This window comes from Mycosarcoma maydis, chromosome 7, assembly GCF_000328475.2.
Source record: "Mycosarcoma maydis chromosome 7, whole genome shotgun sequence".
Lineage (NCBI taxonomy): Eukaryota > Fungi > Basidiomycota > Ustilaginomycetes > Ustilaginales > Mycosarcoma > Mycosarcoma maydis.
Genome location: NC_026484.1, coordinates 534,456 through 559,740, shown reverse-complemented (window position 1 = coordinate 559,740; position 25,285 = coordinate 534,456). Strand labels below are relative to the sequence as shown.

The following is a 25,285-nucleotide window of genomic DNA, read 5'->3' as shown; positions in this document are numbered from 1 at the left end:
CGAGCCAGCCAGACGTGAGAAGCGGCTGCTGTAACTCACTGTTACTGCTGCTTGCTGCGGTCGGTGGGTCGTGCCTTTGCCGGTGCTCAGGGCAAGGCGTAACCAAAAAAAAGGCACCGGCTGCGTTGCCTAGATGTGTCGTGCCTCTCATATCTCGTCTACTTTTTCTCTCTCTCTCTTTCTCTCCCTCGATAGCACCTTCTACACTCCGTCTCACCACACCCTCGATCGTTCCGTTGTACGCGCTTGCAAGCTCTGCTGGTCTATTCTCATACTTTGTTTGCCACCAAAACATCGTCCGACTCGGCTGGCAACAGTGCTTTGACGACGAATGTCAGCGGCGGTGCGCGCTGCCCTGGCCGCTAAAAGGGCCGAGCATCGCTCCCGCTCCTCCTCACCCACCAAATCGAGCCCTGCGCTCCCTAACGATGACGATCAGCTACCCCACTTTGGACGTGACCTCGATGCCTCCATAGCAAGCCCTTTCGGCTCTCCGAAACCCACTCCCAAGCCTTGGAAATCGGCTCATGCCCAACCTACTTCCACCTCGCCAGCGCCAGGTATGGATCTGAACCAAAAGTCGGAAGCTGACGTGATTCGTCTCAGCATACAGAATGGTATGTATCACACCATTGACCCTGATGGTCTACATATGCCCGCGTCGTGACACGCAACGCTAATTGCAACCAGCCTGCTGAAACGCATCCCTCTTCTGCTTGGCTCTTTGAACCTCTCGCCTCTTTTGCTTCTGCCTGGCCGTAACAGGCAAGGTGAACTTGTCATCGCGGTCACCATCGCTACGAGAGGTGCCAGAATTGCTCCTCTCCCTCCTCGCCGATGAACCCCCCTCCTGGTTCTTGCACATCCCCCAAGACGACCGACAGCCCTGGTATATGCGCGAAGAGCTTCACACTTTGCAATTGAGCAACAACGAGCTGCAATCGCTTCCTGACAAGCTTGGCGAATTTCGTGGTCTCAAACGCCTTGAGCTCCATAGCAACAAGTTGCTCACCCTTCCACCTCCCCTCTTCCAGCTCTCCGCCCTCACAACCCTCACACTCGCCAAGAATGGCCTCACAGCTTTTCCCACCTGCCTTCTCGCTCTCGACAACCTTGTTACACTTAACCTCTCTCACAACAAGATCCAAACCCTCTGGAACGATCAACAGCTTGCATCGGCGCGCTCGGAACGCCAGGCTTGGGATAAGGTCAATGCTGCGCAGGAAAATAGCGTCTGGGCCGGTCTATCGCCGTCCAAGAAAGATCGCAAGCTCCTCGCCCCTGCTTCCGAGGCGCACGCAAACACCGCCATGCGCTCTCTGCGAAGTCTGGACCTCAGTTACAATCGCCTTTCAAACGCTGCTTTGGGCATCCCCGACCTCGCCAACCGTCGTCGCAACAAGCCTGCCGATGTCAGCTCTGCCGAGTCGTCTCTCGTACATCTGCCCACTGGTCTCAGAACACTCAACCTCGGCCACAACATGATTCGCGGCCCCGTCTCTGTCACTCTCTTTCAGCATCTTGCATCGCTCGAAGATCTCGGTCTGCAAGGCAACGGCATTGGCGACGATGTCCTGGCACCAGACAACGCCGCCGATGCCGACGCATCGTGCCAAGTCTTCCCCAGCCTTTCCGTCTTGGACTTATCCGGCTGCGAGCTTGACGATCTTTCCAAGGTCGAGAATTTCTTTGGCTCTCGTCGTATTCAGTCCTTTGATCAAGCGATGGGCAACGTCGATGCTGCTCCTTCTAGTCACGGCCCGGTCGCACCTGCCCCCGGTATGCAAGCACGTCAACTAGTTCGCGTCCGCAACAGGCCCACTTCTGCCGATGTCGTCAAGATGACGGAACGCTCTAACGCCCAAGTCTTGTGTCTCTTACTCGAAGGCAATCCGCTAAGGGAGGAGGCCTTCCGCCAAAAGCGTGGAGGTCGCTCAGCATCTCCCGAAAAGAAAAGCGCCAACGCAGCCACATTGGGCACGAGCGTAAGCAAACCAAACGCAATCGCACAAGCCCCAACCACGAATGCTCCATCTACTCCACCAACAATCCCCACAATCCCTGCGACCGTCGCAGGCGTGTCTCAGCTTCCACCCAAGCCCAAGGTTGTGAAGGAGGACTGGGAGATTCTGGCTGAGTCCGGTCTCAACACCGAACTTGGTCGACGCAAGCTTCGCATTGAGCAGGCAAGAAGGGAGCAGGAGGCTGCCGCAGCTGCCGCAAAGGAGGCTGACGCTGCCGGTGGTGACGACGTCCAGGGTCGGGGCAGAAAACCATGCGCAGCTGACGAAGCAGTAAGCTCTGATCCTGACGGTGGTGGCTCAGGCGCAGAGTCGAAGGATCGCGCCATGTCTCACAACCGTGGCGAATCGGTCGACGACAAGGACACCGGAAGCGCACTCGCCAACGCCAAGTTGAGCTCCAAGAAGAAAGAAGCGCTCGGTCAAGTTCCGTGCAAGTTTTTTCGGAGTAATGGATGTTCGGCCGGCGCATCCTGTCCCTTCGCCCACACTCTCCCAGGAGATGGTGGGCAAAAGTCCGTTTGCCAGTGGTTCCTGAAGGGCAGCTGTCGCTTCGGGCACAAGTGTGCCTTGGCTCACGTCTTGCCTGGTCAGCCAATGAGCATGGATCGCAAGAACAAGCGAGCTGCTCAGCATGGCCAGCCTCTCCCCCAGACGCCCAATCAGCAACACATGGCTGGGCCCAACGCAGGCATGCAGTCATCGCTACCTCACTCGATGCAACCCGGTCAGCCCAAGGCTGGCCAGATGCCCAGCTCTACACAGCAGCGACAAGCATCCGTCCAATCAGTTCAGCAGCAAGCTCAGAATGCGTCGCAGCTGCCACTATCGCCACCAAAGGGTACGCCCACACGGAACGACCTGGTCCCTGGTCAAGCCGTCTCGCAGCTCGCGCCGCAATTGCGCAATCGTAAGACGTCCTTCACCACTCGTGACCACGATCTTCCCTTTGGCATACCAGATGATTTTCAAACTTCTGCTTCCACTGCGTCTGCCGCTTCAGTCGCGATCGACCCCGCTCGTGCTGGATTCGAGGGCGCGCAAGATCCATCGCTTTCGACATCGTTCGCCGGCAGCACTTCATTCCAACGCCGAAGCACTCTGTCACAAAGCCTGAGCGCCTCCTTGGCCGCTCAGACGTTTGGAGGTATGGATTCGGCGGCGACGACCTTCGGAACGTCGACTTCTGCTTCTCGCGCATTTGGAACGAGCCCTTTCGGCCATCCCAGCGGTCACTCTCTTTTCTTTAGCGGCAGTCAGGACGAAGAAGGTGGCGCGGGACCTCTTACGCGTAACAATCGCGATGTGTTTGGAGCTCGCAGCATGGGACGTATAGACGATGCTGCCAAGCTGTGGGGTGGGATCAGTGCGGGCGCCAATGCACAGCCCATTGTCAGCAGCAGAGTTGAGGAGGAGATGGAAGATGCCGAAGATTTCCTTCCTTCTAGCCTTTCCGACTTGCTCACTCCGGCAGAGCTGGAGCGCAGGAGGCGTAGCCATCGTCTGTCGAGCTCGTTCGCCGGTAATGATGAGCGCGTCACAGTCGCGCAGAGCATGCCGTCGCAAGCAGCTCAGACGTTCGGATCGTCGCTCGGGTTCGGTCGTTCGGCTATTGGTGCCGAACGCGCCAAATCCAGCAACTTGTCCACTGGATTCCAGCAACAGCAGCAACAGCAGCAGCCAGGGAAAAATGATGACTTGAGTCCGATTGGCAGCGGCCGGCGTATTAGTGGAATTGACTCGATTGCGTTCCGCGAGAGTAGGTCAGGACTGTCGACGTCAGCCAGCCGTTCTGCAGCCCATCACGCGCCAGGACAGAGCCTACCGCAGGGTTTGGCGGCTGGTCTGAGCAGACTTCATCTTCGAACGGGACGGCCAGGAGATGCAGGAACCAACTTGGTGGGAGGCGGCGGATATGGAACCATCGGAAGCGGTGCGACCAACGACGGTGCATTCTCACAGAACTCGCAGCTCGGAAATGGCGCCTCTGGAGGACTACGGGTACCCGGCAGTCTCGACGAGTATGGTCTTGGCCCGACCGCACCTTCGTCTGTGTTGCCGCATCGAAGCCCACTCAGCTTCGCGGTCGGCAGTGCTACTGGCGGCATGAGTGGTTCCAGGCTGAGTGGATCGTTTGCAGAGCGACAACTTGGCAATGGCACCTTTGGCTCGCCCGGCAGCGGCAGCGTCGGATCGCCCTTCTCACCTCCACTCTCGGCGATTGGCTCGCATCGGGCTGCAGGAGTCGGAGAGGGCGGTATCGCGATTCCCGATGGAGACTCGCAGATGCATGCATCTGCGATGGGTGGAATCAGGTACGCGCAGCATCCGGCAACACAACGACTCCGGGCAGGCAGCTCAGCGGCTGCGCCTCACTCGCCGTTGACTCTACCAGTTGTGACGGCGGAAGAAGATGAAGAGGAGGCCATCTTTGAACTTGAATGAGAGAAAAAGTGCATCGTAGAGATGACACCTGAAAAGCTAGTTTCCACGGCACCACGAACAGAGATCAAGATGATCCATTTTTACTATTCATGCTTCAATCACGAATCACGAATGCTTTGAACGCCAGAGAAGAGTGAAAGCAACAAGTTACATGAGACGGAGAAGGAGAATCTTTGGGTGAGACATAGAAGCGATTTCCAAGTAAGTTAAATTTCGAAAAGGTCGGAGAACACCTAAGCGTTCCTGCTGGTGGCGATAGCATCCCTCAACGGCTGACTGATGTAGAGATCCTCGGCCAAGTCGTCGAGCTTTGTTGATTCGTCGACGTTGAACTTGTAGAGGTCTTGCAAGCTGAAGCCTTTGTCTCTCAGATACAGTTCGTCGACCAAGAACTTTCCGGTAAACGTAGCGGCATTTTCTTGGACAATTCTGACTGCGGCGTCGGCGACGATCTGCGGGTTTCGCCACTTTCTCTCCTGGACTGCGGCGTCTTTCGAGACAATCTTCATGGCGCTGGTGGCGATAAGTGTGTAGGGCCAGAGCGAATTGACGGCGACTTTGCCGAGGAGTTCGGCGCTGAGGCCGAGGGTGAGGAGGGACATGCCGAATTTGGCGATTGTGTAGGCCGAGGCGGTTTGAGCGAACTGGTGTGGGAAGATGGCTGGTGCGGGATTTGCGGCGCCTGGTGTTGTGGAGAGTGTCTCGAAAGTGAGTGGAGGGGATAGAGTCAAGATGTGAGGATTGTTTCCCTGATCGGATGATCTTAGCAGATGGGGCAGAGCGAATCGAGAAACCAACCACGATCCTCGTGCGTTGATGCTGTTCATCAAGTCGTAGCTCTTGACACTACTGTTCACGGTAGGAGTCATGTTGATAGCCGAAGCGTTGTTGATGACCATGTCCAGTCCGCCGAACTTGGCTGCTACGTCATCGATGGCTTTCTCGACGGCGGATGCGTCGCGAATGTCGAGTTGCACCGGATGCGCGGTCGAGTTGGACGAACCAGCAGCAGCAGCGACTGCAGAAATCTCTTCGCACGCTGTGTAGATGGTTCCTGGTAACTTGGCGTGTGGAGTGGCGGTTTTGGCAGCGATCACAACGTTGGCACCACGAGCAGCGAGCGATTTCCCGATCTCGAGTCCAATGCCTCGTGACCCTCCGGTAATGAACGCTGTTCGTCCTGCGAGCGAAAGACCAGTCATGATGTGTGATGTTGTACGAAAAAGAGGTGGGTTCCAAATGCGCACTCTGCGATGCTGACGCAACAGGTCTGCTCTTGAGGCTCAGCAATGATCGTGTGCGAGTGAGAGGGCTGGAGGAACCGTGATGCTCATCTCATCGCTCGTTCCACGCCCTATCCACATTCACGATTCACAATTCGCTCTTTTATCCCCGCACCTCTTCTTGACATCCTAATGCCGAGGTGAATCACAAATCGTGAATGCCATGATTTGCTACTATGCCAGCCCCACGCCATCGGCTACCCTTTTCACTGTCAAATCACGAATGCGCATGCGCCTGTCCCCCCGTCTCATGTCTCTCCAAATCCACTCCAAATTCCAAGCCGGTTCTCCTCTTTTTTTTTTTGGTTTTGGCCGTTAGCTCGTGAAATCAATCAGGCTGTCACAAACAAAGCCTGTGCAACACCAGCGACGTGAACCACGAACCACGAATCACGAATCACGAAATCACGTCCTTTTGGTGTGTGTCGGCTCCATCCACAATCCTGTGAATTATCCAGCGGCTCCCAGCATGGGGGTGGCCACCTGCAATCCGGTAGAACTTTCGGCAAATCTGATCAGCTTTCCGTTTCTCACCAGCGACTTGTCTACATGGAATTCCTGTGCTGTGCTCATTTGAACCATTCGACTCAGGTCAATTGTACATGAGCACTTCCGGTCGTTGAGTCGACGTCGAGTAAGCATTCTCAATCACTTTCGATACAGCCACAGTGATACAGAGCGTGTGGTGGGCACGATACGATGCTGAACCGCACAGGCTTGCGGCTATTGTGCTCCTCTCGCTCTGAAATCATTTAGACGCTTTTGCAGGTCAGCATCTAGCACACGGTCCGACTTGAGCTGGTTCCCGAGCGTCAGCCAGCCCTTGCGAACATTGTGTTTGCGACCAAAGAGTTCCACCTTGCGGCCACCGGGACAGAGTCGTTCGATGATGCTGTACAGCTCGTCTGGCTTGCGCGAAGTGTCTCTTACCTCGGAGACGATCACGTCAGCGTTGATGCCACAGTGAACCCATTCTGGCAAGGGCGGTGGCACCCCTGCTGCTCGGCTGCCGATGTATCTCTGTGTAGATCCTGCGATGGGATTGCTGCTCCTCGCTGTTTCCGTTGCGGCTTGTGTGGTAGGTCGGATCTTGGCTCCAACCAGACAGTGTTCCTTTGTGTGATTCAGATGATGGCCCGTTCGGCCGGTACGGATGAGACGCTGCGTCTGGCCCACTTTGACCCAGATCAACTCATCGATACGTGTGTAGCCCCAATGCGCGAGCAGCTCGCGTCCCAGCTCCATCGCTCGGCCCGTCGTCCAGAGGAAGATGAGTCCTTCATCCTGAAGCACGGGCACTGGCATTGATCGCATGTCGTCGTCGCTCATTGTTCCGTACGGCAGCGACATGTGGATATCCCACGGTGGATCTGCTAGGATGATATCAAATTTGCCCAGCATGGAGTAGTCAAAGTTTTTCAGATCACAATCGATCCACTGTGCTTCCTGTAGGCAAGCCGAGGGCGACGACGGACGGATCCATTGGTCGAGGCCATGTTCCTGGAGCGTGCGCGATGGATGGATGAGTCCGATGTGCTGTGCCTCCTCCGAGTCTGGCGCGTATGCATGGCGTGGATCGGTCGTTTGAAACACAAAGGCGGGGTGAGGCGGGTCGGTATCCAATTGAAAATGCAGATACTTGCACGATGTGGTTCGATGACAGGTATTCAGGTAGCTGCAGTGGCCATAGGAAGGCTCAGTCTGTGGATACAGTACGGGCTTGAAATGCAACTTGTGGCATGTCTTGCCATGCGGACAGTCTCTGCGTGTCAGATGGAGGCAGAATTCCTGGAAACGGTTGTCGGTGCTCTTCATAAGCTTGGTGAGCAGCTGCTGCTTTGCCGTTGGCGCCGAGAGAAACGCGGAAGTGATGGCTTCGACCGCCTCTGTTTCGGCCAGATCGTCTAGCATTCTACTAGCGAGTAGATACGGTCGTATAGACCTCGCCGCGATGAGCACATCCTTGCTGGAAGAAGATGATGACCTTTATGACCGAAGCGCAGTTCAAGAAAGCGGTCGGCTAATTTCGGTGGAACCCTTAACGTGGAACTGCGCTGTTTCTGTTTAGATTAAGTTGACTATTTGATAAAAATCACCAAGAAATTGCTCCACAAAATTGACACCTCACGTGCACCCATTCACGATTCACGATTGTTCCCGCGCGAGAAATCAATAGCGATCCGTTTCCGGCTGAGCAAGCACCAAGTGGACCGGAACTAAGCTCTGATCCTGTCACGCACAGGCGGTCTCGACTGCGACTTGACTTGCTTACCCCACACTGTATCCCCCTTGCCCGTTGACACCTTTCCGACTAGCAAGACGATTCTGCGTCGAGATTTCCTAGAGTCATCCTTTGGTCTCACTACGGCTAGATTGGAGATTTAGTTGTTATGCCGGTGCCAGAGACCACGTCGACTGCTTTGACCGGCTCTCAGTCGAGCCAAGTGTGCGTGGGCGCAGCGACGGGCGATCTCTCGCTCTCGCAGTCCATCTCTGCATCCGCTTCGGACCTGAAGCGTCCTGATTCGGCTGCTTCATCCAACGACGAGAGTCAGCTACTCTCCAGAACAAAGACGGCCAAGTCGCACTATGGCAAAGCAGCGCGGGCCTTTCTGGCCAAGGATGTCCAGACCGCATTGCTTCAGAGCCAGCATGCGGCAGACTTGCTCTCCTCGTCGAACCACCTGGGAAGCAGCTTGACAGCCTCAGCACTGCTCAACGGTGCCGACCTGGATCTCCAAAAGCTTGTCGAGAAGGTCGCCATCCTTCGTCTCACTGTGTTCACCCAGGTCTACACGGATAGCCAAGTCGCTGGCAGTGTCCGCGACAAGCTGGTGCAGGTCCAAAAGCACTCTCGGTCGGACGCTGCAGCCATCGATCGTATTCTGCTCCTCCTAGCCAAGCAGCCGCCGAGCTTGATCAGCCACCTGTGGTTTGAAGCACTGCGACTATGCACGCAGACGTCTGGAGAGGCAGATGCACCGTCGCTCGATCCTACACCTGAAACGATTCACCTGGCGGTCGAGTTGCCTGCCTCGGTCGTTTCGTCTGCTGTGCTCGCAGCACTCCGCTTGGACGCGCTCAACCCCGCCGCACGTACAGGAACGAACGCGGCGCGTTTGATCGCCGAATGGTACCTGGCGTCATTTTCCTCTGCGTTCGGTGCTGCACCTCCTTCGCCCAAGGCAGCCGCCGCCTACGAAAAGATTGTGGGTCTGTACTCGCTGCATGTGCTTGCCTCGCGTCTAGGCGAGTGGGAGTACGCACGAGAATTCGTAGGCTATTCGAGTTTGGCCGATTCGAACAAGTTTGATCTGCTCGAGCAGATCAACGAAGCACAGACGCATCTTACCGGTCAGACCGAGAGGGAGCAGGCGGCTATGGCGAGTGCACAAAGGACGTATGCGCAGGAATTGGCCAAGCGGCAAGAAGAAGAGAAGCATGCCAAGGAGGCGGCAGCAGCTTCTGCTTCCGGTGGCAAAGGGTCCAGCAAAGTGGGGGGCAGAGCGCGCGATCTGGCTTCGGGACTTGGCAGCTTCTTGACTGGAAACAAGGACGTTTCCTCTGAGACCCTCTCATCGTCGGCAGCGGGCAGCAAGACCAGTGCAAGCTCACGTAGCAGCTCTCACGCCACTGGCGAATCGCCATCGAGCTCATCGGGCTCTGGATTCGAGGTCGGCTCACGATCACGTCGACAACGTAGCCAATCACCTACCTACTTTTCGCCGCGCAACGGTGCGACTGCCGAGTCCAGTTCGTCTTCGTCCACCAGTCCCGTCATTTCTCCCGGTCCGACGCGCAGTTCGGCTTCGTATGCAGCCAAGGACGAACCAAAATCGGAACGCCATTCGCTGCATCGTACGAGCTCGTCGCGTTCATCGGACTACGACGGCGGAAATGAGAGTAGCACATCGGCCGCTTCGAATCACTCTCGTCGGTCGACACGAAGCAACGGTGCCGAGACTGCTGCTACCAACGCTAAAGAACAGCGGTTCAAGGATGACACCGGTTACGCATCGACGCGTGCGCACCTGTCGAGGTACATGGAAGGCTACCATCGCTCCGACGTGAGCTCAAGCTCGTCTTCGAATCAAAAAAAGCCTGAAAGAGAATTAACGTCGAGCAGCTCATCTTGGATTCTGTCCACCATCACGACCCTGTTTGATTTGCGCAGGAAGAACCAGACCAGGACGTGGCTCGCGTCGGCGATGGTAATGATGCTGGTGTTTTACCGCATTGCACGTCGTGCTCCGGCACAGTCTGCGGCTACGAGGACAAGCGGCAGCGGTACGAGGAGGAATGCTGCTGCCAGAGATGCGAGGAGCAAGCTGGTAGGCAAGCGCAGCTCGACGGGTGGAAGCATGATCGGGTTGGATTGGCTGTTTGTAATTTGGAGAAAGGTGATGGACACGATCAAGATGGGCACGCAGGTGACCTACCTTTGAGCGCATCTGCTGTACGAGCATGTGGATGTAGCGGCGGTTGGCCAACACGAATCACGAATCCCTTGAATTTGGACGCCCACGGCCAAGTGTGTCGTGTGTCTTGCTTGACTAAGCATTGAGATGAACAAATCTATGGCTCGGCTGATCGACATCGAAGCGTCAAGTTTGACCGGGGTTAGTTAGACAACCCAAAAGGCTGGAAGCGCGATTTGACTACACATGGTCAAGGGCAACAGAGGAAAGTCGTGAGTCTTGGCCCGAGGTACGTGCTCGGAGCTGCGCTGACTTAAAGGTAGGCTTACGCCAAGGCGTGTGTGAGGATAAGAGTCGTGCCGACGTCACATGCACTAACTTAACGGCACTCGGGACTGCATGCCGGACGTGCGAGCGAATAGTGAGCGAGCGTCTGCGAGAGACCAAACAAAACGCCGGGGAGGGCGCAGAAGCGTGGTGCTGTTTGGCAACTGAGCCACCTGACTGCAACCAAGCACGGCATCTAACTTACTACTTACTGTAACTACATTTCAATAGGATCGACAACGCAGTGTCCACATCCACGATTCACGATTTACGATTCGTGATTTTGTAATGGTTGGCAGAGCGTATTAGGAATTGGATTCGGGGTCGAGTCAAGAGGATATTGAACAATCCACGCGTGTTTCTGATCCGAGCTGCATGCCTGAAACTGAAACCAGATCCACGACGCAGTCCACAGCCTCGGCCAGCATTCAAGATTTGTGCTTCGCAATTCGTCATTTCAGCGCGTAGCGTGGCGTTGATGCTGTGCAGCAGTGTGCTTCTCCTTTAACCCGCTCTTCTCCCTCTTCACGCTTTGCTCTCTTTCGCGCGCGCTGTCACCTGCGTCTGAGTGCCACCGAGCCGCCGTGTTGCCGAAGATTCGCGTGGTACGAAATCATGAGTCGTGAATCGATCGAGCCGAAAGCAATCGTGATTCATGAATGCTGCGTTAAGTTACTGTGGTTCATTCGTGATTGCTCATCCTCAAGGACGATCCGCGTGCTTCAGTTGGCCTCCTTTCATTCGTGATTGACGCTCGGCGCTGCTCACTATCGCTGCTGCCTTTGCTGCAGTGCACCTGCAGCTGAGCCACTTGCTGGGTGGGTGCGAGTCACGGTGCGAGTCACCTTCATGATCACCAAGCGGAAGAGAATGGGCGCGACAAGGCGCGGGAGATGACAAAGTAGGTATACAGAGGGGCTTGCAGCAGTATCATAAAAATGCCAAAGCATGCTCCGACATGCTGTCAATTACACGTTACGAGGTTTTGCTTGATTCGCGATTCGTGGTTGCGTGTTGATTTATGTCTGTTCGTGATTGCTGCCTCTGCTCGGCGTCCATGCGGATTCGGCTCGGGATAGCCAGAGAGAGGCGACAGGGCGACAAAGTAAAGCGAACAACGCTGTTAATTTCAGCCGAGTCTCTGTGTCTGCAAGCCTGTTTTTTTTCTCTCTTTGATTGCTGTGCTGTACTCCCTGCCACTCGTACCCTCAACCTCCATCCATCTCCATCTCCATCTCCATCTCCGCCACCGCCTCTGACCTTGATCCGTGTTCGTCTCCTCCATCATCACCATCGTAGCAGGCTCTTCTGCGCTCGCCTTTTCTTCCCTTCACCACCCTCTGTGCTCCCACCTCCGTTTCCCCCGTACAGCGCCGCCACAACACCTTGCTAATCTGAGTCTTGGTACCGCTACAAGCTCACTTTGACAATCTGGCCAAACATTCTTCTGGAATCAGCCTGCTGGCAAGGTTTATCAACAGGAACACTTTCACCTTCCACTCCACTCCTCTCCTCTCCTCTCCTCTCCTCTGCTTTTCAGCACACCTCACGCTCATTTCATTTCCAGCTCGCTCGCTACCAGACTTCTTCACATTAAATCCTTTTATACCCTGCTCAGGCATCCATTGCTGCTTGCTTGCTCATCGATGCGACATCTCCCTCAGAATCGATAGACCATCTGCCTTTACAATCGATCGCGTACTTCTCTGCTCGACCTGCATCGCATCTGCTGCATCGCTCCCCTCGAGCTCTGTCCCCACCGGAGCATTACACTCCGAGACCACCCACACCTTCATTGTTCGATTACACAAGTCTATTTTTCCGTCTTTGCATCGCCTAGTCACACTTTAAAGTAATCGGCTGCACGGAATTGCGAGGCAAACGCTGCACCATATTCTTGCTTGTCTCAGCAAACGCCCGGCTCTTCCACCATGACGCTCCCAAATGACTCGCAAAGGCGCTTCGTCAAGCATGTCGTGCGCCGCGCCACCATAGTCGCCAGAGCTGCCGCTACCGCTTCCGCCTCGGCCGCGCAGAATCCCAAAAAGCCCAATGCCATTGCAAGGGAACAAACATCGAGTCTCAAGGCATCTGCCGTCGCCATCTTGCTCGGAAGCTTTCTCGGCGTTTTCCTTCTTTTCGTCCTTGTCGGCATCACTTGCAAATACGCTAATCGTCCACGTTCCGATACTCGCCCACATGGTCATGCAAAGGCCATGTATCAACCTTCAGCAGCAGGCTACGGCTCCGCGGCAGCTGGCTATAGCGCTGCTGCTTCTATGCAGGATGTTTCCAGTCCCAATGTCGGCCTTCTCGACTCGGCTCAGCCTATGGGTCGTGGTGGTCCCCACGATGACGGCGATGACTCACTCGGCAGCTCCAACGCCACACCCCCAGCTCACGCCGCACTAGGTGCCATCGGTACTTTCGGCATGATTCCAAGCAACAGTGCGGGCAGTTTCAGTGGCGATGACTCGCGCCGCTTCGGCCCAGCGCGTACCAATGGCCACGCACGAGGTGCCAGCAGCGGCATCGAACTTCCAGGCCCAGCAGCATCCGCCACTTTCCGACGCAACGTCAGCGGATCGCATCCACCCATTCCACCGCATTCCGACGACTCGTACGACTCACCACAGCCAGGATACGCAGTCGCCTCGGGCTCCATCTTGCCCGACGGCTCCGGCTTCACTCCAGGGCAACTCTTTGACCACAATGCCATCAACGGCGGCGCACCCAAAGCATCGTCCGAGATGCGCGAACACCGCTCCAGCTACCTTCGAGGCGATCCAGGCGTGCTTCCTCGTAGAGCCAGCTTGGTGCGAGATCAAGCACAACAGCGATCCTATCTGCGCGGTCCGCCTCCTTCAAGCTCCAAAAATCGCCGATCGCGCTATCATCAGAACCAGCCTTCCACCGACTCATCGGCTATGCGACGCAGTAGAATCGATAGCGTCGGACCGGGCACCTACCGCAAGTCGATGTTCTTGCCGGAAGGCGAATCAGCTGAATTCGCCAACGGATCGCAAATACGCCGGACCACGTCTAGGAACAATGATGGCTCCGATCCCAAGCCTCTGCGGCGTGTCGAAAGTATCGGCAAAGGCGAAGCCAGAAGGGCTAGTCGCTACACTCCCACTAATGGTTCCAGCAGAAATCCGGCCAGCGTAATGCCAGAGGACTACCACATGCCACCAGCAGCACATCGCGATGGAGGCAGCTCCAACGGTTCTGTCAGCCCGCTCGGTCCTCTTGGACCCAACGATGCAACGTACACAATGGAGCAACAACAACAGCAGCAGCAGCAGTACGTAAGTGGAGACGGCGTCAGGATGCCCTATGGAGCAGGATTTGGAGGGCCGACGCCACGACCAAGTCTACCAACCACACAGATCTCTTCGCCAAGTCTATTTGCTTCAGCAGCGCCGCTGGGTGCTGGGCTTGGAGGAGGGATGCAGCCAACCTCTTATGCCGCGTCACGGCAGATTTTCTAGTTCTCATGTGCACCTATTGTCACTCATTTATCTCTATCAACCTCTGTCGTCTCTCGTGTCTCGTCTCTTTGGGTTACTCGATACTTGCAATTTTCATCCGACATCTTACAGAACCGAGTGTCGGGCACGGAGTCCAAGCGTGTGTTGATGGGAACTAATGTGATACTATGCTTTGAAATGAGAGAACCCTGGCTGGCCGGCTTGTTTGGTCACGCGCGGCAAATTCGCGCTTACTGCACGCTGTATACCGTATGTTTTTTTTCCGCGCCAAACTCACACTTACGACTCACGCTGCGCCGACTGTGTGGACCCTTCTGGAGAGCGGAACTGCACATTAAGCGGTGGCCAAGCGTGAACGTGCAAAATACTGATCCCACACACCACGTACCCACAGCTTGAACCGCCGTCTCTTGGTCACGTCCTGGCTGCTTTCGAACTTGTGCACGAACTCGGATCGGTGTGCAATGCCACATAGCGAGTAGGACGCTCGCCGAGGCAGCTGTAGCTCGACTCTCATCATGGCATCGATACCGAGCCCGACTGCAGCGGAGGTGCAAGAAGTGTTGCTGTCGCCTCACTTCAAGCACGCACCGCTGATTGCAGACGACAATGTGGCGTCAGGATCTTACAGAAGACCGTCTCTCCCTAGTCCGAGCCATTCGTTCAGAAATGTGACCGCTTGTTCGCCGCTCAGCTCGCCTGACGATGAGCAGAAGGCGGCGCGCGAGGCTGACAATGCAAGTGCAGCCACATCAGAGCGTGGAGGCCGCAGAAGAATGGTGAGGTCTGGTACGAGTGAATCTGTCACCCCACTCCCTGCGTCAAGTCCCAGTGACAGCACAATCAACAGCGATCGCGGCTCCACGACTGCCGCCAGCAGTAACATCGTATCTCCAGCTGTCACTACTCCCGGCAGTGACAACAAGATAGACCTTCACAATCGGCCCACCTCGGCATCATCGATGGCGGTATCAGTCCAGAAATCCGCCACGTCGAGCTCCGACATGCAGCCGGCCTTGACAGCCCAGCGCACCAACAGCAACCGTCTTCGACCACACGACGTTAGCACAGCCGCTACCCGTTCCGACGGTCTTCTCTCCGTCCCTTCGACGCCAGCTACCGACGATCCCTTCCGTTCGCCATCGCAGTTCAGTGTCGCTTCCGATGCCGATGGCTATTTCACTGCCAGACCAGGCTCGCCCATCGAATCCAACGATATAATGCCACTCTCGATGCTCCGCTTCCCTTCTGCCAAAGCACACAGCGTTTTGCGTCGAGAACGAGTCTCGTGGAGTGGTCGCTCGTATGTCAGCTGTACATCCGACTACGAAGCAGACCTCGCTGCAGGTACATCCAAGGCGCTTTCGATCGATGACGAAGCATGTTACGTGGATGGCGAGCACACGCTTCCTACTCTCAACCGAACAAAGGGCAAGGCGACAGATAGAACCAACGGCAGCTCAAGACGCGTCGACTTTCTGTCGCGTCTGCCACCAGAGCTTTCGTTGTGTATTGTGTTCATGTTGCAAGAACATACCGACTTGCTCCGTGCATCGCTGGTCAGCAAGAGGTGGAGAGCGCTGGCACTTGATCAATCGGTATGGCGCCATCTCTTCTTTTCGCACCCGGGATGGGCCATCCGCGAAGACGCACCTTTGGTCGTGCAACATCAAGCAGAGCTACAACGCGTCGAGGCCAAAGCAAGGCGGACCGCAGCAAAAGAGGAAGCGGACCGACTAAGACGCTTGCAGGCACAGCGCAAGGCGGCATCCACCTCGAGTCCTTACCTCGATCGCTTGGCTGCACTCAAAAGCTGGAGGGAAACGCTCCACATCCCATCCTTCCCTCAGTTAGCTGCGTTGAGTCTCACCAACCCAGCGGCGCATACCGAGGTGGATGTTGATACGGGTAGACCCGTCGGCCCGCCTATGAGCCCACTTCGTTCGCCCACAGCGGCAACGGGTAGATTTGGGCTGTTCCTCAGCCCGGCGCGCGGTGCACCTTCAACACCAGCTGGTGCCAGGCGGGCACAAGAAGCTGCCGCGGGTTCGTCGTACTTTGCTTCGTACGATGCAAGCAATGTCCCGCTTTCAAGGCAGGGAAGCGTGGGATCCATGAGCATGTCGAGACGCACCTCAGCGGACTCGCTTCACTTTGCAGAGGTGGTTGAGGCCGAGGAGTTCTTCGCCGCCACACTCGACTGGACTCGGCTGTATCGAGACAGATATACTTTGGAGCAGAGATGGATGCGTGGTCACTTGGCGAGGAAGGTCGACACTGTTGATGCGAGTGCAGCGCAGCAGAATGATGCAGGAGGTATGGCTCGCACCGCTTCTGTCTCGTCGACGAACAGCGAACTCACCGCACCACCCGCTCCCGGTGCCAGCGACTCCAGCCGTGCCATTCGAGATAAAAGGCGGTTCGAACCCAGGAAACGCTTCCTCCGTGGACACCAGGATTCGGTCTATTGCATACGACAGGACGACGGTGTGGGTACAGGAACGGCGGGCAAGCTCGTCTCTGGTTCGCGAGATCGAACGATCAGAGTGTGGGATGTCGAGACGGGTGCATGTAAGCACATTCTCAAGGGCCACACTGCGTCGGTTCTGTCATTGCAGTATGATGACCAGATCCTCGTGTCTGTCTCTTCGGACGGCCAGGTGTTTGTTTGGGACTTTGCGAGCGTTTTGGCGACTCCAAAGGCGTCGACGCCGACAACGGAAACGCCAACGTCGACCGACCGAGCCAACGTTGATCCGGAGTGCGGCGCTTTGGTACACGAGAAAGCCGATCGAGTACAGTGTGTGCTCCGTGATCACACGTCTGCAGTACTCGATGTCGTGTTTGATGCCAACTGGATTGTCACAGGCTCGAAAGATGCCACTGTGCGCGTGTGGCGTCGCTCCGACGTCACCTCCTCCTCCAGCTCCAGCAACTCTTCCGCGCCTGTTGCATGGCGCAAGTTCACCCACACCGGTCCAGTCAACGCCGTCGACCTGCAAGGCGATCAAGTGGTGTCTGCTTCCGGAGAGGGCTCGATGTATTTGTGGAATCTGCAATCGGGCGAGAAGGTTCATACGTTCAATGGACACACCAAGGGTTTGGCATGCATCGTACTCAAAGGCAATACCTTGGTCAGTGGGAGCAACGATCAGACAATCAGAGTTTGGGATACGAGCAGTGGTGAATGCACGCACGTGCTGGGCGAGCACCAGATGTTGGTGCGAACGATCGCGTTCGATCCTACAAGACGCTTGGTTGTCAGCGGAGGGTATGATCGTCTGATCAAGCTATGGCATTTGGACGATTCGCGAAACGCAACTTGCCATGGATCGCAAGAGCAGCAGGACGCTGAAGCGGAAACACAAGCCCAAATCGAAGGCTCAGACATCGAGCAAGCATTGCAGCAGCAGCAAAATGCCAGTGAAGAAGTAGAAGACAAGCCGATTACAGGCAAATGTCTAAGAGACATCCGTTGTCATCGAGCAAGAATCTTCGACGTCGATTTCAACACTACCCGCATCGTCTCGGCTAGCGAAGATCATCTGATCTGTATCACTCATTTTGGCGGGCAGGGCGTGGATACGTCACTGTTTGCATAGCTTTGGGTGAGGGTGTTGCTACTTGACGCACCAATGATGCTGTTTTTGTTTTTGTTTGTGTTTGTGATGCTAGCTCGTGTGAATCACGAATCGTGAATCGTGAATCGTGAATCACACATGTCCGAGGTTGGTGTGGGAGTTACTGTAAGTCACAGTCACGAGTGTAAGTAAAAATCACGAATGTGGGAGAACACTCACAGACTCAAAAAATACTCGTGACTGTATTCGTGACTGTGACTGACTGGGATGTGAGACGCACAGACAGTCACAGAGTCACGAGTTGTGAGTTCTTTACATGCGTGTGTGCATTTCTTCTTGTTCTGATGCTGCTCCCTGCAGCACCGTGCCCTATCTCTTCCACCCTTACACACGTCTCGAGCGGCGCCCCTGACCGATCATGGAGCTTTTATCATCCCGACTCTCGGAAACGTCGCTCGCACCGCTTGCTCGACTTAGCACTTCACAACGCGAGTCTGTGATCGCTTCTGCTGAGGCATTCGTCAAAGCCGCGTTTGCACAGCACGATCCCTCACACGACTATCATCATGTGCACCGAGTGCGACAGCTCGCTCTGTCGCTTTCGTCGTCGGCTGAACTTGAGCACGTTGATTTGCTCGTGGTAGAGCTGGGAGCGCTTTTCCACGACCTGACTGATGCGAAATATACGTCTGCTTCTTGTACGCCGTCTTCGGTGCTGGCGCCATTCTGGGCCTCGCTCTCACCAGCCACGCTCGTTTCAGCCGCGCAGAAGACGACAGTGGAGAAGATAGTGGCCAACGTTTCGTGGAGCAAAGACGAACGACGTCGAGCTATGCATCCTTCCCACCTGTCGGCTGACGACGTTGCTCTCCAAGAATGGCTCTCCAAGTGTCCCGAGTTTTGGTGCGTAAGCGATGCAGATAGATTGGATTCCATTGGATCGATTGGGATCCTGCGCTGCGCTGCGTATAGCGCCAAGATCAATCGCCCGTTGTATATTCCTCCTAGCAATCCCGACGACGATCCTGTGCCCCCCGCGGAACAGGCTGAGGGGTATAATGGAAGTGCCGTCGCTCATTTCTATGAAAAATTGCTCAAGATCCGAGGCGATAGACTGTATCTACAGCAGGCGAGGTCCGAGGCGGACAGGAGGCAGGGAATGATCAATGCGTTCTTGGATGAACTCGGATTGGAATGGTTGGTTGCTAAGCAAGGAGCTGAGATCGCTCTGTTGCGCCAAGCCCAAGAGGATGAGCACGAAGATGAGGACCATGTCGATGCGAATTAAGGATACAAGGCGCATCTAATAGTATACGCTGCGGACCACTCAGGCTGCCAGTATCAGCTAACATAAGCCACTCTTACATCAAGACTTTGACCTGTGCTAGGTCAACAAAAGCACCGATGCTCTCCAAACTGATTCACGCAACCGCCCACATAAAACGATGTACAGCAATCTCATGGTTGAGTCAAGGAGCAAGATGCGTCTAATTTTTACAATTTCAAATGGCTGACTGCGCTGCGGGGGCGCGAGCACAGAATCTGATCTTGCGGCTATCTGATACTCAAACGACGCCGTTCCAGCCGAGCTCGGTGCGCACGCCCAGGTGCGTCACGTCAGCAGCGGGCGTATCTCGTACGCGAACAACGAGCTTCTTGGCGCGAGGCGCCTTGCCTTGCCTGAGCAATTCCAATCCGGAGCTGTATCGACGTGCGTGTAGCAGCACGAAACACAAAACAACGCAATCGAATAGTCAGCAGCTTGCTCCACTGCAAACAAAAGTGAAAGTCTGTCGGTGCACACTCACCGAATGCCAGCCAAGCCATCAGGCAGCACCTCGGGTCTACAAGGCTTCAACCTTGCCTGCTGCAAAAGACCTGTCACGTACGCCAGCACGTTGCGTGCAAATTCGCCGTCGGGATGGTAAAACGTAGTGGAAAACGAGATCTTGTGCACCTTTACCGCGCCCGCGTCCGCTTTAGGATTACCAGCGAGGCAGATGAGCTCCTTGCCAGCGAGAGCATCTGTTTGAAGTACGTCTAGACAGAGGTCGGCGGTGCTCGAAGAGACGCAGTCCATAGCATACCTCAATCGCCCACCGTGTTCTGAGAGAATGCGAGTGATCGAGTCGAGGATCGAGGTGCGAGGCTGATGTCGGTCGACACAGGCTGTGACGCCAATCGAGGAAAGATAGTCGAAATTCGATGGTGAGGCGATGGCGATGATGCGGAGATTCGAGATCGAGGCGAGCTGCGCTGCGTAAATGCCGGTGACCGCGCCTCCACCGTAGATGCTGTTAATACAGATTCGCAAATGGAATACGGTAAGCTCAGCAAAACAAGTCCTTCTAACAGCAAGCTGACAGTCAATCCTCAGAGTTACAGCAACTTACAGGATCCATTCGGTCTCATCCTTCTCTCCATCGATGCTAACCTTGCCAAGCTGTTGCGATAATCCTTCCACCTCCTGCAACGGCGCAAAGGGCAACTTGAAAAAGGCGAACAGCGCCACCGCAGCGGTGATCAATCCTGTGCCCAGCGTAGCAGCGTCCGTATCCTCCATCTCGCTCGGAACCTTTGCCAAAGTCACCTTCTTATGCACCGAAAACCTTTGGTATCCTCCCGCTCGCATCTCCCTTGAATCAGCACACGTCCACACCCTATCTCCCGCCTTCCAACCTTCTTCGTTCAAAGCAGGAGGCTGAACGATGGTTCCGGCAATATCGCGACCTAGGATCCAAGGGAAGGCCGGAATGCCAAAGTTGAACGAGACGGATTTCCAGTCTACCGGATTCAAACCGACCGCATCGTTTCGGATCAGGATTTCATCCGGATTGAGGGGAAATGGGATGGGCTGGTGAGGGGTGAGCTCAAAGGAGAGTGACCAGCCTTGAGAGCAGGATCGCACCAGAAGTGCATCTGTGAGGTCGGAGCGTTTGTCGGAAGATGTGTAGAGAGTGGATTGAGAGAGGGGTGAGCACGACGGTGGAGTAGAAGGACTTGAGGCGGATGACGAGGCTGAAGAGTAGGATTCTCGTCGAGAAGCTTCGATATTGTCTCGGTCGCTTTCGACGTCGGTCCACCCAGCGCCCAGAACCACATCGTGAGCAGATGGTACAAGTAGTCGCAATGCTGCTTCTCGCTCCTCTTGTGTGTAGACTGGGCTGAGCGAACTTAGACTTGCAGTAAGGTCTTCCGCGACATGTTGATGCTTTACGTCGGAAACGTTGGAAGAGAGCGATGACTCGCGACCAGCCTGTGGGACAATCTCGGCATCAATGATCTCTAGTTCCGCCATATTGAAGCTGTTCACCTCTTTCCGGTGTGGAGAGGGAGTGAGATGATGCGAAGAGGCGGATCGTCACGATCCTTGGCGGTATGAAGGGGGTAAGGCAGTTGGAGAGCGATGGTATCAAAGAAAAAAAGAGGGCTTCAACAATATAAGCATGGGGCATATAGGTGAATGACAGACAAAATTTGTGTAGGAGTAGCAGGGCGGGAGGCTTGAACATGGGCACACGAGACGAACCTGGTGGGGATACACCTGCGCAAACACAGTCACTTGCATAGACTTGACATGACGTTGTTTTGCCGCGCTAGCAACTTGCTATCCTAGCCTGTGGCCCGCTATCTCATGAGCAGAGTCATTACAGTACGGACGTGAATGAGTCTTGAGCTTGGCTCATACAGTGACTCTCTGTCAATCTTGTGCAGACAAACGAAAAGAATTTTCCTGATCGGAATCGAGCGGGACTTTGCGATGTCGTCGGAGCACGATCGTTTCTCGACAGAGTGTGCGGTAATAGGCTTCAGGCTGTTTCCACTGGCGGGTAGACGAGGGTGGACCAGAGCGATTGCGTAAAGAGGACCTGTGGGGGAAGGCGTTTTGTTTACTCATCTCGAATGCGAGATGCCAAATTGCGAAATTGACCATGCTACGGATGGCGAGCGAGCACGTCAGATTCGCAATCGCAGTCAACAAAAGGCACTTTCGGCTGTCACAAAGCGCCATCATATTGAAACTGATAAAAGCTCATTTCTGCGCTAGTGGGAAGAATACAATATTTGTATTCCCAATACAAGTATGACCCTATATTGTCCTTCACTATCGTGGTATTCGTGATTGCCTACGATAATATACTCAATACAAGCGGCACGCAGGTGCAATTCACGATTGGAACAGGATGTCCGTCATACGATAGCGAATGGCGCAACTCGACGCTGAAAGCGATGAAGGGCCATATGTGACAGTTTCCAGGGTCTGCACGCGATGATCTTGAGCGACGGTCGAGAAAGACGTGATCCCTACACAGCATCACCAATCACGACTCTCTTGGGCGATCTAAGCGCACGGTACGTCCTTTCACAGTGACAAACAGTTGAGTCTGCTTATTACTTAGTTGCGCCATCAACACGTGCATAGCATCCTCATACTTGCTCGAACCTTGCCATCGCGATTGCTAATTCCCTACCTACTGCGCAACTTTTGTTCAACTCGTCCTCATCTTCTTGAACCGAGCTTTCGGCCCCCCCTGTTGATGCCGTTCAACTGACGCTACAAGGGGCATCTTGAGAGACCAAATGCGTGATTCGGGTGACATGCCCGTGCGAGCTAACCTTGATTCTTTACCCGAACCCGAACAACCACCTGATCTGAGAGAAACTAAGACTCATCGAGGTATTGCCCCGTTCGCACCTGTTGCGATGAGCCAGAAGGGCCAGAGAAAGGGTTCATGAAAAGTCTGACCAGGAGAATTGAAAGAACCCACCAACTTGTTCAAGAACGTATATACACTGACGTGAGTCAGTCCCCCCATCTCTTCGCCCCATCTACATCTTATCGCATATCTTTTCTCCCCTTCCCCTTCGCCTCCCCCTTCCCCTTCGGTGTTTGAATACCGCCCAGCAATCAACCATGGCACCTACCGCCACGACCGCAGGTGCTGGCGACAACAATGTCCCCGCCGCTAGCAAGGGCTCGTCCCGCATTCAGCCTGACCCTGAGGTGGTTCAGTACCCCAAGTTCGACAAAGACCCCGTAACCCCGGAAGAGGTCTTCGCTCGTGCAGAGCAGGTTTCTGAGCTGCTTCACGAGGATGAGGCCATCCGAGACCGAGGCAACGTTGTCCCCTACCGCCAGGTTCAGCTTCTAAAGGACGCCGGGTTGGTCACCATCCTTGGACCCAAATCGGCTGGCGGAGCTGGCTTGACCTGGAAAGAGGCCTATCAAGTCATCCGCATCATCGCTCGCGGCGATGGCTCACTTGGTCAGCTTATCGGCTACCACTATCTCTGGTCTTGGGCCGCTGCGCTGGTCGGAACCGACGAGCAGAGAACCAAGTATGAGGAGTGGATCACCAAGAACAAGTACTTTGTCGGTGGTGCCGTCAACCCTCGCGATGCCGATCTCAAGGTGCACCAGGACGAGAACGATCCCGACAAGCTCATCTACAACGGCAAGAAAACCTTCTCGACGGGAAGCAAAATCAGCGACGTCACCATCTTGGAAGGTTCGCTTCCGGATGGTTCTCACGTGTTTGCTGCTGTGCTGAGCCGTCAGCCTGGCATCGTATATGGCGATGAGTGGGTCGATACGCTCGGCATGCGTGGTACCCAGTCGGGTGGTATTTCGATCTCCAACGTCGTCGTCCCTTGGTCTGACGCGCTTGGCTATGTCAACAAGCAGTTCCAACCCTTGGGAGCCTACAACACGCTCAACCTGCCTCAAATCCAGCTCGTCTTCACCGCGTTCTACCTCGGTATCGCCGAAGGAGCGCTTGCTCGTGCCGCTGCGTACACCAAAGCCAACACGCGTGGATGGCCTTACCAGCCTTCGCCTGTAGCCCGCGGAACGGACGAGGCCTACATCCAGATTGGCTATGGTGACCTCCAGGCCAAGCTCTGGGCCACAGCGTCTTTCATTGACAATGTCATCGAAGAAGCTGCCGGTATCTTGCACACCAACCCCCGTCAAGCAATCACGGAAGAACAACGTGCCAAGTTTGCAGTCCGTGTCGCCGCTGCCAAGATCAACGCTGCCGATGTGGGTTTGGCGATCACGAGCCAGATCTACGAACTCACCGGAGCTCGAGCCGTCGCTGGAAAGTACGGCTTCGATGTGGCATTCAGGGATCTGAGGACCCACACGCTGCACGACCCCATCGCTCACAAGAGGGCAGAGGTCGGACGATTTGCCCTCCACGGCCCTGGAAAGGACGGTTGGCCCACTCCCACCTGGTACACCTGAGCGCACTCTTTGGACGCGCTCGTTCTTTGAAACTGTCAAAATTAATATATGCTTCGAAAACGCTAAGTTATTCATGATTGTGTGCCTTCTCGTCTCGCTCTATAGCCTGTTGTGTTAGTATGATGAAGGGAAAGTTGTTGAATCAAATGACATTGCTGACTTGTCCTCGTTTGTTTTTGAGTGCTAGAGGAGCACGGCAAGGTACAAGTACAATGGTAGAAAGTGATTAGCAGGGAGGATGCTGCCGCCGGTGCCACTCACGACTGAGACGGGGGGAGGCTGGGTATACGAAATGGGATCGATGGGACGAATTTCAAGGCTCAGGCTTGCTTTTTGACTTTCTTGGCTGGCTTCTTGGCTATGACTGTCTGTGAATCTGCCTGAACCTTTTCCGCTGTTCCATTGTCGACCTTGGCCGTCTTGTTATCCTTAGGGTCTATAATGTCCGGTTTTGCGGCATCCTTGTCTCCCTTTGCCGCTTTTTGCGCCTTCCTCTTCATAGCTTGCTCTTTCTTTTTCTTGCGAAACTCGGTCGCCTTTTGCTTCCTTTCCAACGCCTTCTTGCTGGGCGGGGCTTCGGCAAGCCTCTTTTGCTCGAGCTCGACCTGTTCAGCCTTCCAAACATCCATCTGTTCGACGGCGTCCCTCGCATCAAGCGCTTTTCGCTGCGTCTCTGTGAGCTGCTTCTCAACGTACTTCTGGAAGCGCTCCATGCGGCGTTTGTGAGCTTTAGCCTCGAGATGGGCAGTGACGAGGTGGGAAGTCTTGAGCACAGCGGCTTCGCAGACGATACAGCGGGATGCAAAGACGCCATGCTTCTTCTCGCCTTCGGTGGGAACGTAGATGGGATCTTGGATGGCCTCTTCTATTGACACTTGGGCTGCCGCTTCGTTCTGCTCTTCCTCGTCTTGGTCTTGAGAGCGCTTGCGTTTGGAGCCTGCCTTTGAAGATGTCTTGTCCTGGGCTTGATCATCTCCCTTGACTTTGCTTTCCTCTTCATCATCGCTGTCGCTGTCGCTGTCATTATCCTCATCGTCGAAATCTTCGCCTTCGGAGCTGGACGACTCGTCGACTAGCTTGTCGATCCCGATAGCCGTGTCATCGCCTGTCACCTCCTTCAAGCCGTCAACGTCGACTTTCTTGCTAGTGGCTTTTGCCACTCGTTTGAACATGGTTGTCAGTGGGAAAAAAGGCGTTGATCTGTGGTAGGATGAGGGTTGCGACAGACAGACAGATAAGAACTCGAAAGTCGAAAGGACCCTTGAGAAGAACCACAAAGGCATAAAAAAAAGTCGAGCTGCAGCTCAAAAATTTCGAGCGAGTCGTGTCAAGTCAAGATCGGCGAGAGACGACGTTGAATCGGGAGTCAGATAGAGCGTTCTTGGCAGCTCTTTCCAACAGTTAGTCGTGAGTTAAGAGTAGCTGAGACGCACGGGCTGCTGTTCTGCATACCAAACAGCTTTCAACACTTT

The 25,285-nt window shown here is 55.1% G+C and overlaps 10 protein-coding genes across 10 annotated transcripts; 6 read left to right on the top strand and 4 right to left on the bottom strand.

The window, feature by feature from the left end:
- Positions 1 to 331: 331 nt before the first annotated feature.
- Positions 332 to 4,466, top strand: UMAG_10343 (uncharacterized protein; the record flags this gene model as incomplete). The annotated part of the gene is made up of 2 exons (XM_011391198.1): positions 332 to 617; positions 766 to 4,466. The coding sequence occupies 2 exons, from the start codon at positions 332 to 334 to the stop codon at positions 4,464 to 4,466; spliced, it is 3,987 nt and encodes a 1,328-aa protein (XP_011389500.1).
- A 233-nt stretch (positions 4,467 to 4,699) lies between these two features.
- UMAG_02990 (uncharacterized protein) lies at positions 4,700 to 5,668 on the bottom strand (the record flags this gene model as incomplete). The annotated part of the gene is made up of 1 exon (XM_011391078.1): positions 4,700 to 5,668. The coding sequence occupies one exon, from the start codon at positions 5,666 to 5,668 to the stop codon at positions 4,700 to 4,702; it is 969 nt and encodes a 322-aa protein (XP_011389380.1).
- An 804-nt stretch (positions 5,669 to 6,472) lies between these two features.
- UMAG_02989 (uncharacterized protein) lies at positions 6,473 to 7,660 on the bottom strand (the record flags this gene model as incomplete). Its single annotated transcript, XM_011391077.1, has 1 exon — positions 6,473 to 7,660. The coding sequence occupies one exon, from the start codon at positions 7,658 to 7,660 to the stop codon at positions 6,473 to 6,475; it is 1,188 nt and encodes a 395-aa protein (XP_011389379.1).
- Positions 7,661 to 8,139: 479 nt separating this feature from the next.
- UMAG_12204 (uncharacterized protein) lies at positions 8,140 to 10,194 on the top strand (the record flags this gene model as incomplete). The annotated part of the gene is made up of 1 exon (XM_011391281.1): positions 8,140 to 10,194. One exon carries the CDS (start codon positions 8,140 to 8,142, stop codon positions 10,192 to 10,194), a length of 2,055 nt encoding a protein of 684 aa, XP_011389583.1.
- A 2,231-nt stretch (positions 10,195 to 12,425) lies between these two features.
- On the top strand, positions 12,426 to 13,985 carry UMAG_10342 (uncharacterized protein; the record flags this gene model as incomplete). Its single annotated transcript, XM_011391197.1, has 1 exon — positions 12,426 to 13,985. One exon carries the CDS (start codon positions 12,426 to 12,428, stop codon positions 13,983 to 13,985), a length of 1,560 nt encoding a protein of 519 aa, XP_011389499.1.
- Positions 13,986 to 14,503: 518 nt separating this feature from the next.
- UMAG_10341 (uncharacterized protein) lies at positions 14,504 to 17,587 on the top strand (the record flags this gene model as incomplete). Its single annotated transcript, XM_011391196.1, has 1 exon — positions 14,504 to 17,587. The coding sequence occupies one exon, from the start codon at positions 14,504 to 14,506 to the stop codon at positions 17,585 to 17,587; it is 3,084 nt and encodes a 1,027-aa protein (XP_011389498.1).
- A 397-nt stretch (positions 17,588 to 17,984) lies between these two features.
- UMAG_02986 (uncharacterized protein) lies at positions 17,985 to 18,854 on the top strand (the record flags this gene model as incomplete). Its single annotated transcript, XM_011391076.1, has 1 exon — positions 17,985 to 18,854. The coding sequence occupies one exon, from the start codon at positions 17,985 to 17,987 to the stop codon at positions 18,852 to 18,854; it is 870 nt and encodes a 289-aa protein (XP_011389378.1).
- A 277-nt stretch (positions 18,855 to 19,131) lies between these two features.
- UMAG_02985 (uncharacterized protein) lies at positions 19,132 to 20,864 on the bottom strand (the record flags this gene model as incomplete). The annotated part of the gene is made up of 3 exons (XM_011391075.1): positions 19,132 to 19,267; positions 19,375 to 19,860; positions 19,960 to 20,864. 3 exons carry the CDS (start codon positions 20,862 to 20,864, stop codon positions 19,132 to 19,134), a joined length of 1,527 nt encoding a protein of 508 aa, XP_011389377.1.
- Positions 20,865 to 22,481: 1,617 nt separating this feature from the next.
- On the top strand, positions 22,482 to 23,813 carry UMAG_02984 (uncharacterized protein; the record flags this gene model as incomplete). Its single annotated transcript, XM_011391074.1, has 1 exon — positions 22,482 to 23,813. The coding sequence occupies one exon, from the start codon at positions 22,482 to 22,484 to the stop codon at positions 23,811 to 23,813; it is 1,332 nt and encodes a 443-aa protein (XP_011389376.1).
- Positions 23,814 to 24,133: 320 nt separating this feature from the next.
- On the bottom strand, positions 24,134 to 24,985 carry UMAG_02983 (uncharacterized protein; the record flags this gene model as incomplete). Its single annotated transcript, XM_011391073.1, has 1 exon — positions 24,134 to 24,985. One exon carries the CDS (start codon positions 24,983 to 24,985, stop codon positions 24,134 to 24,136), a length of 852 nt encoding a protein of 283 aa, XP_011389375.1.
- Positions 24,986 to 25,285: the final 300 nt, after the last annotated feature.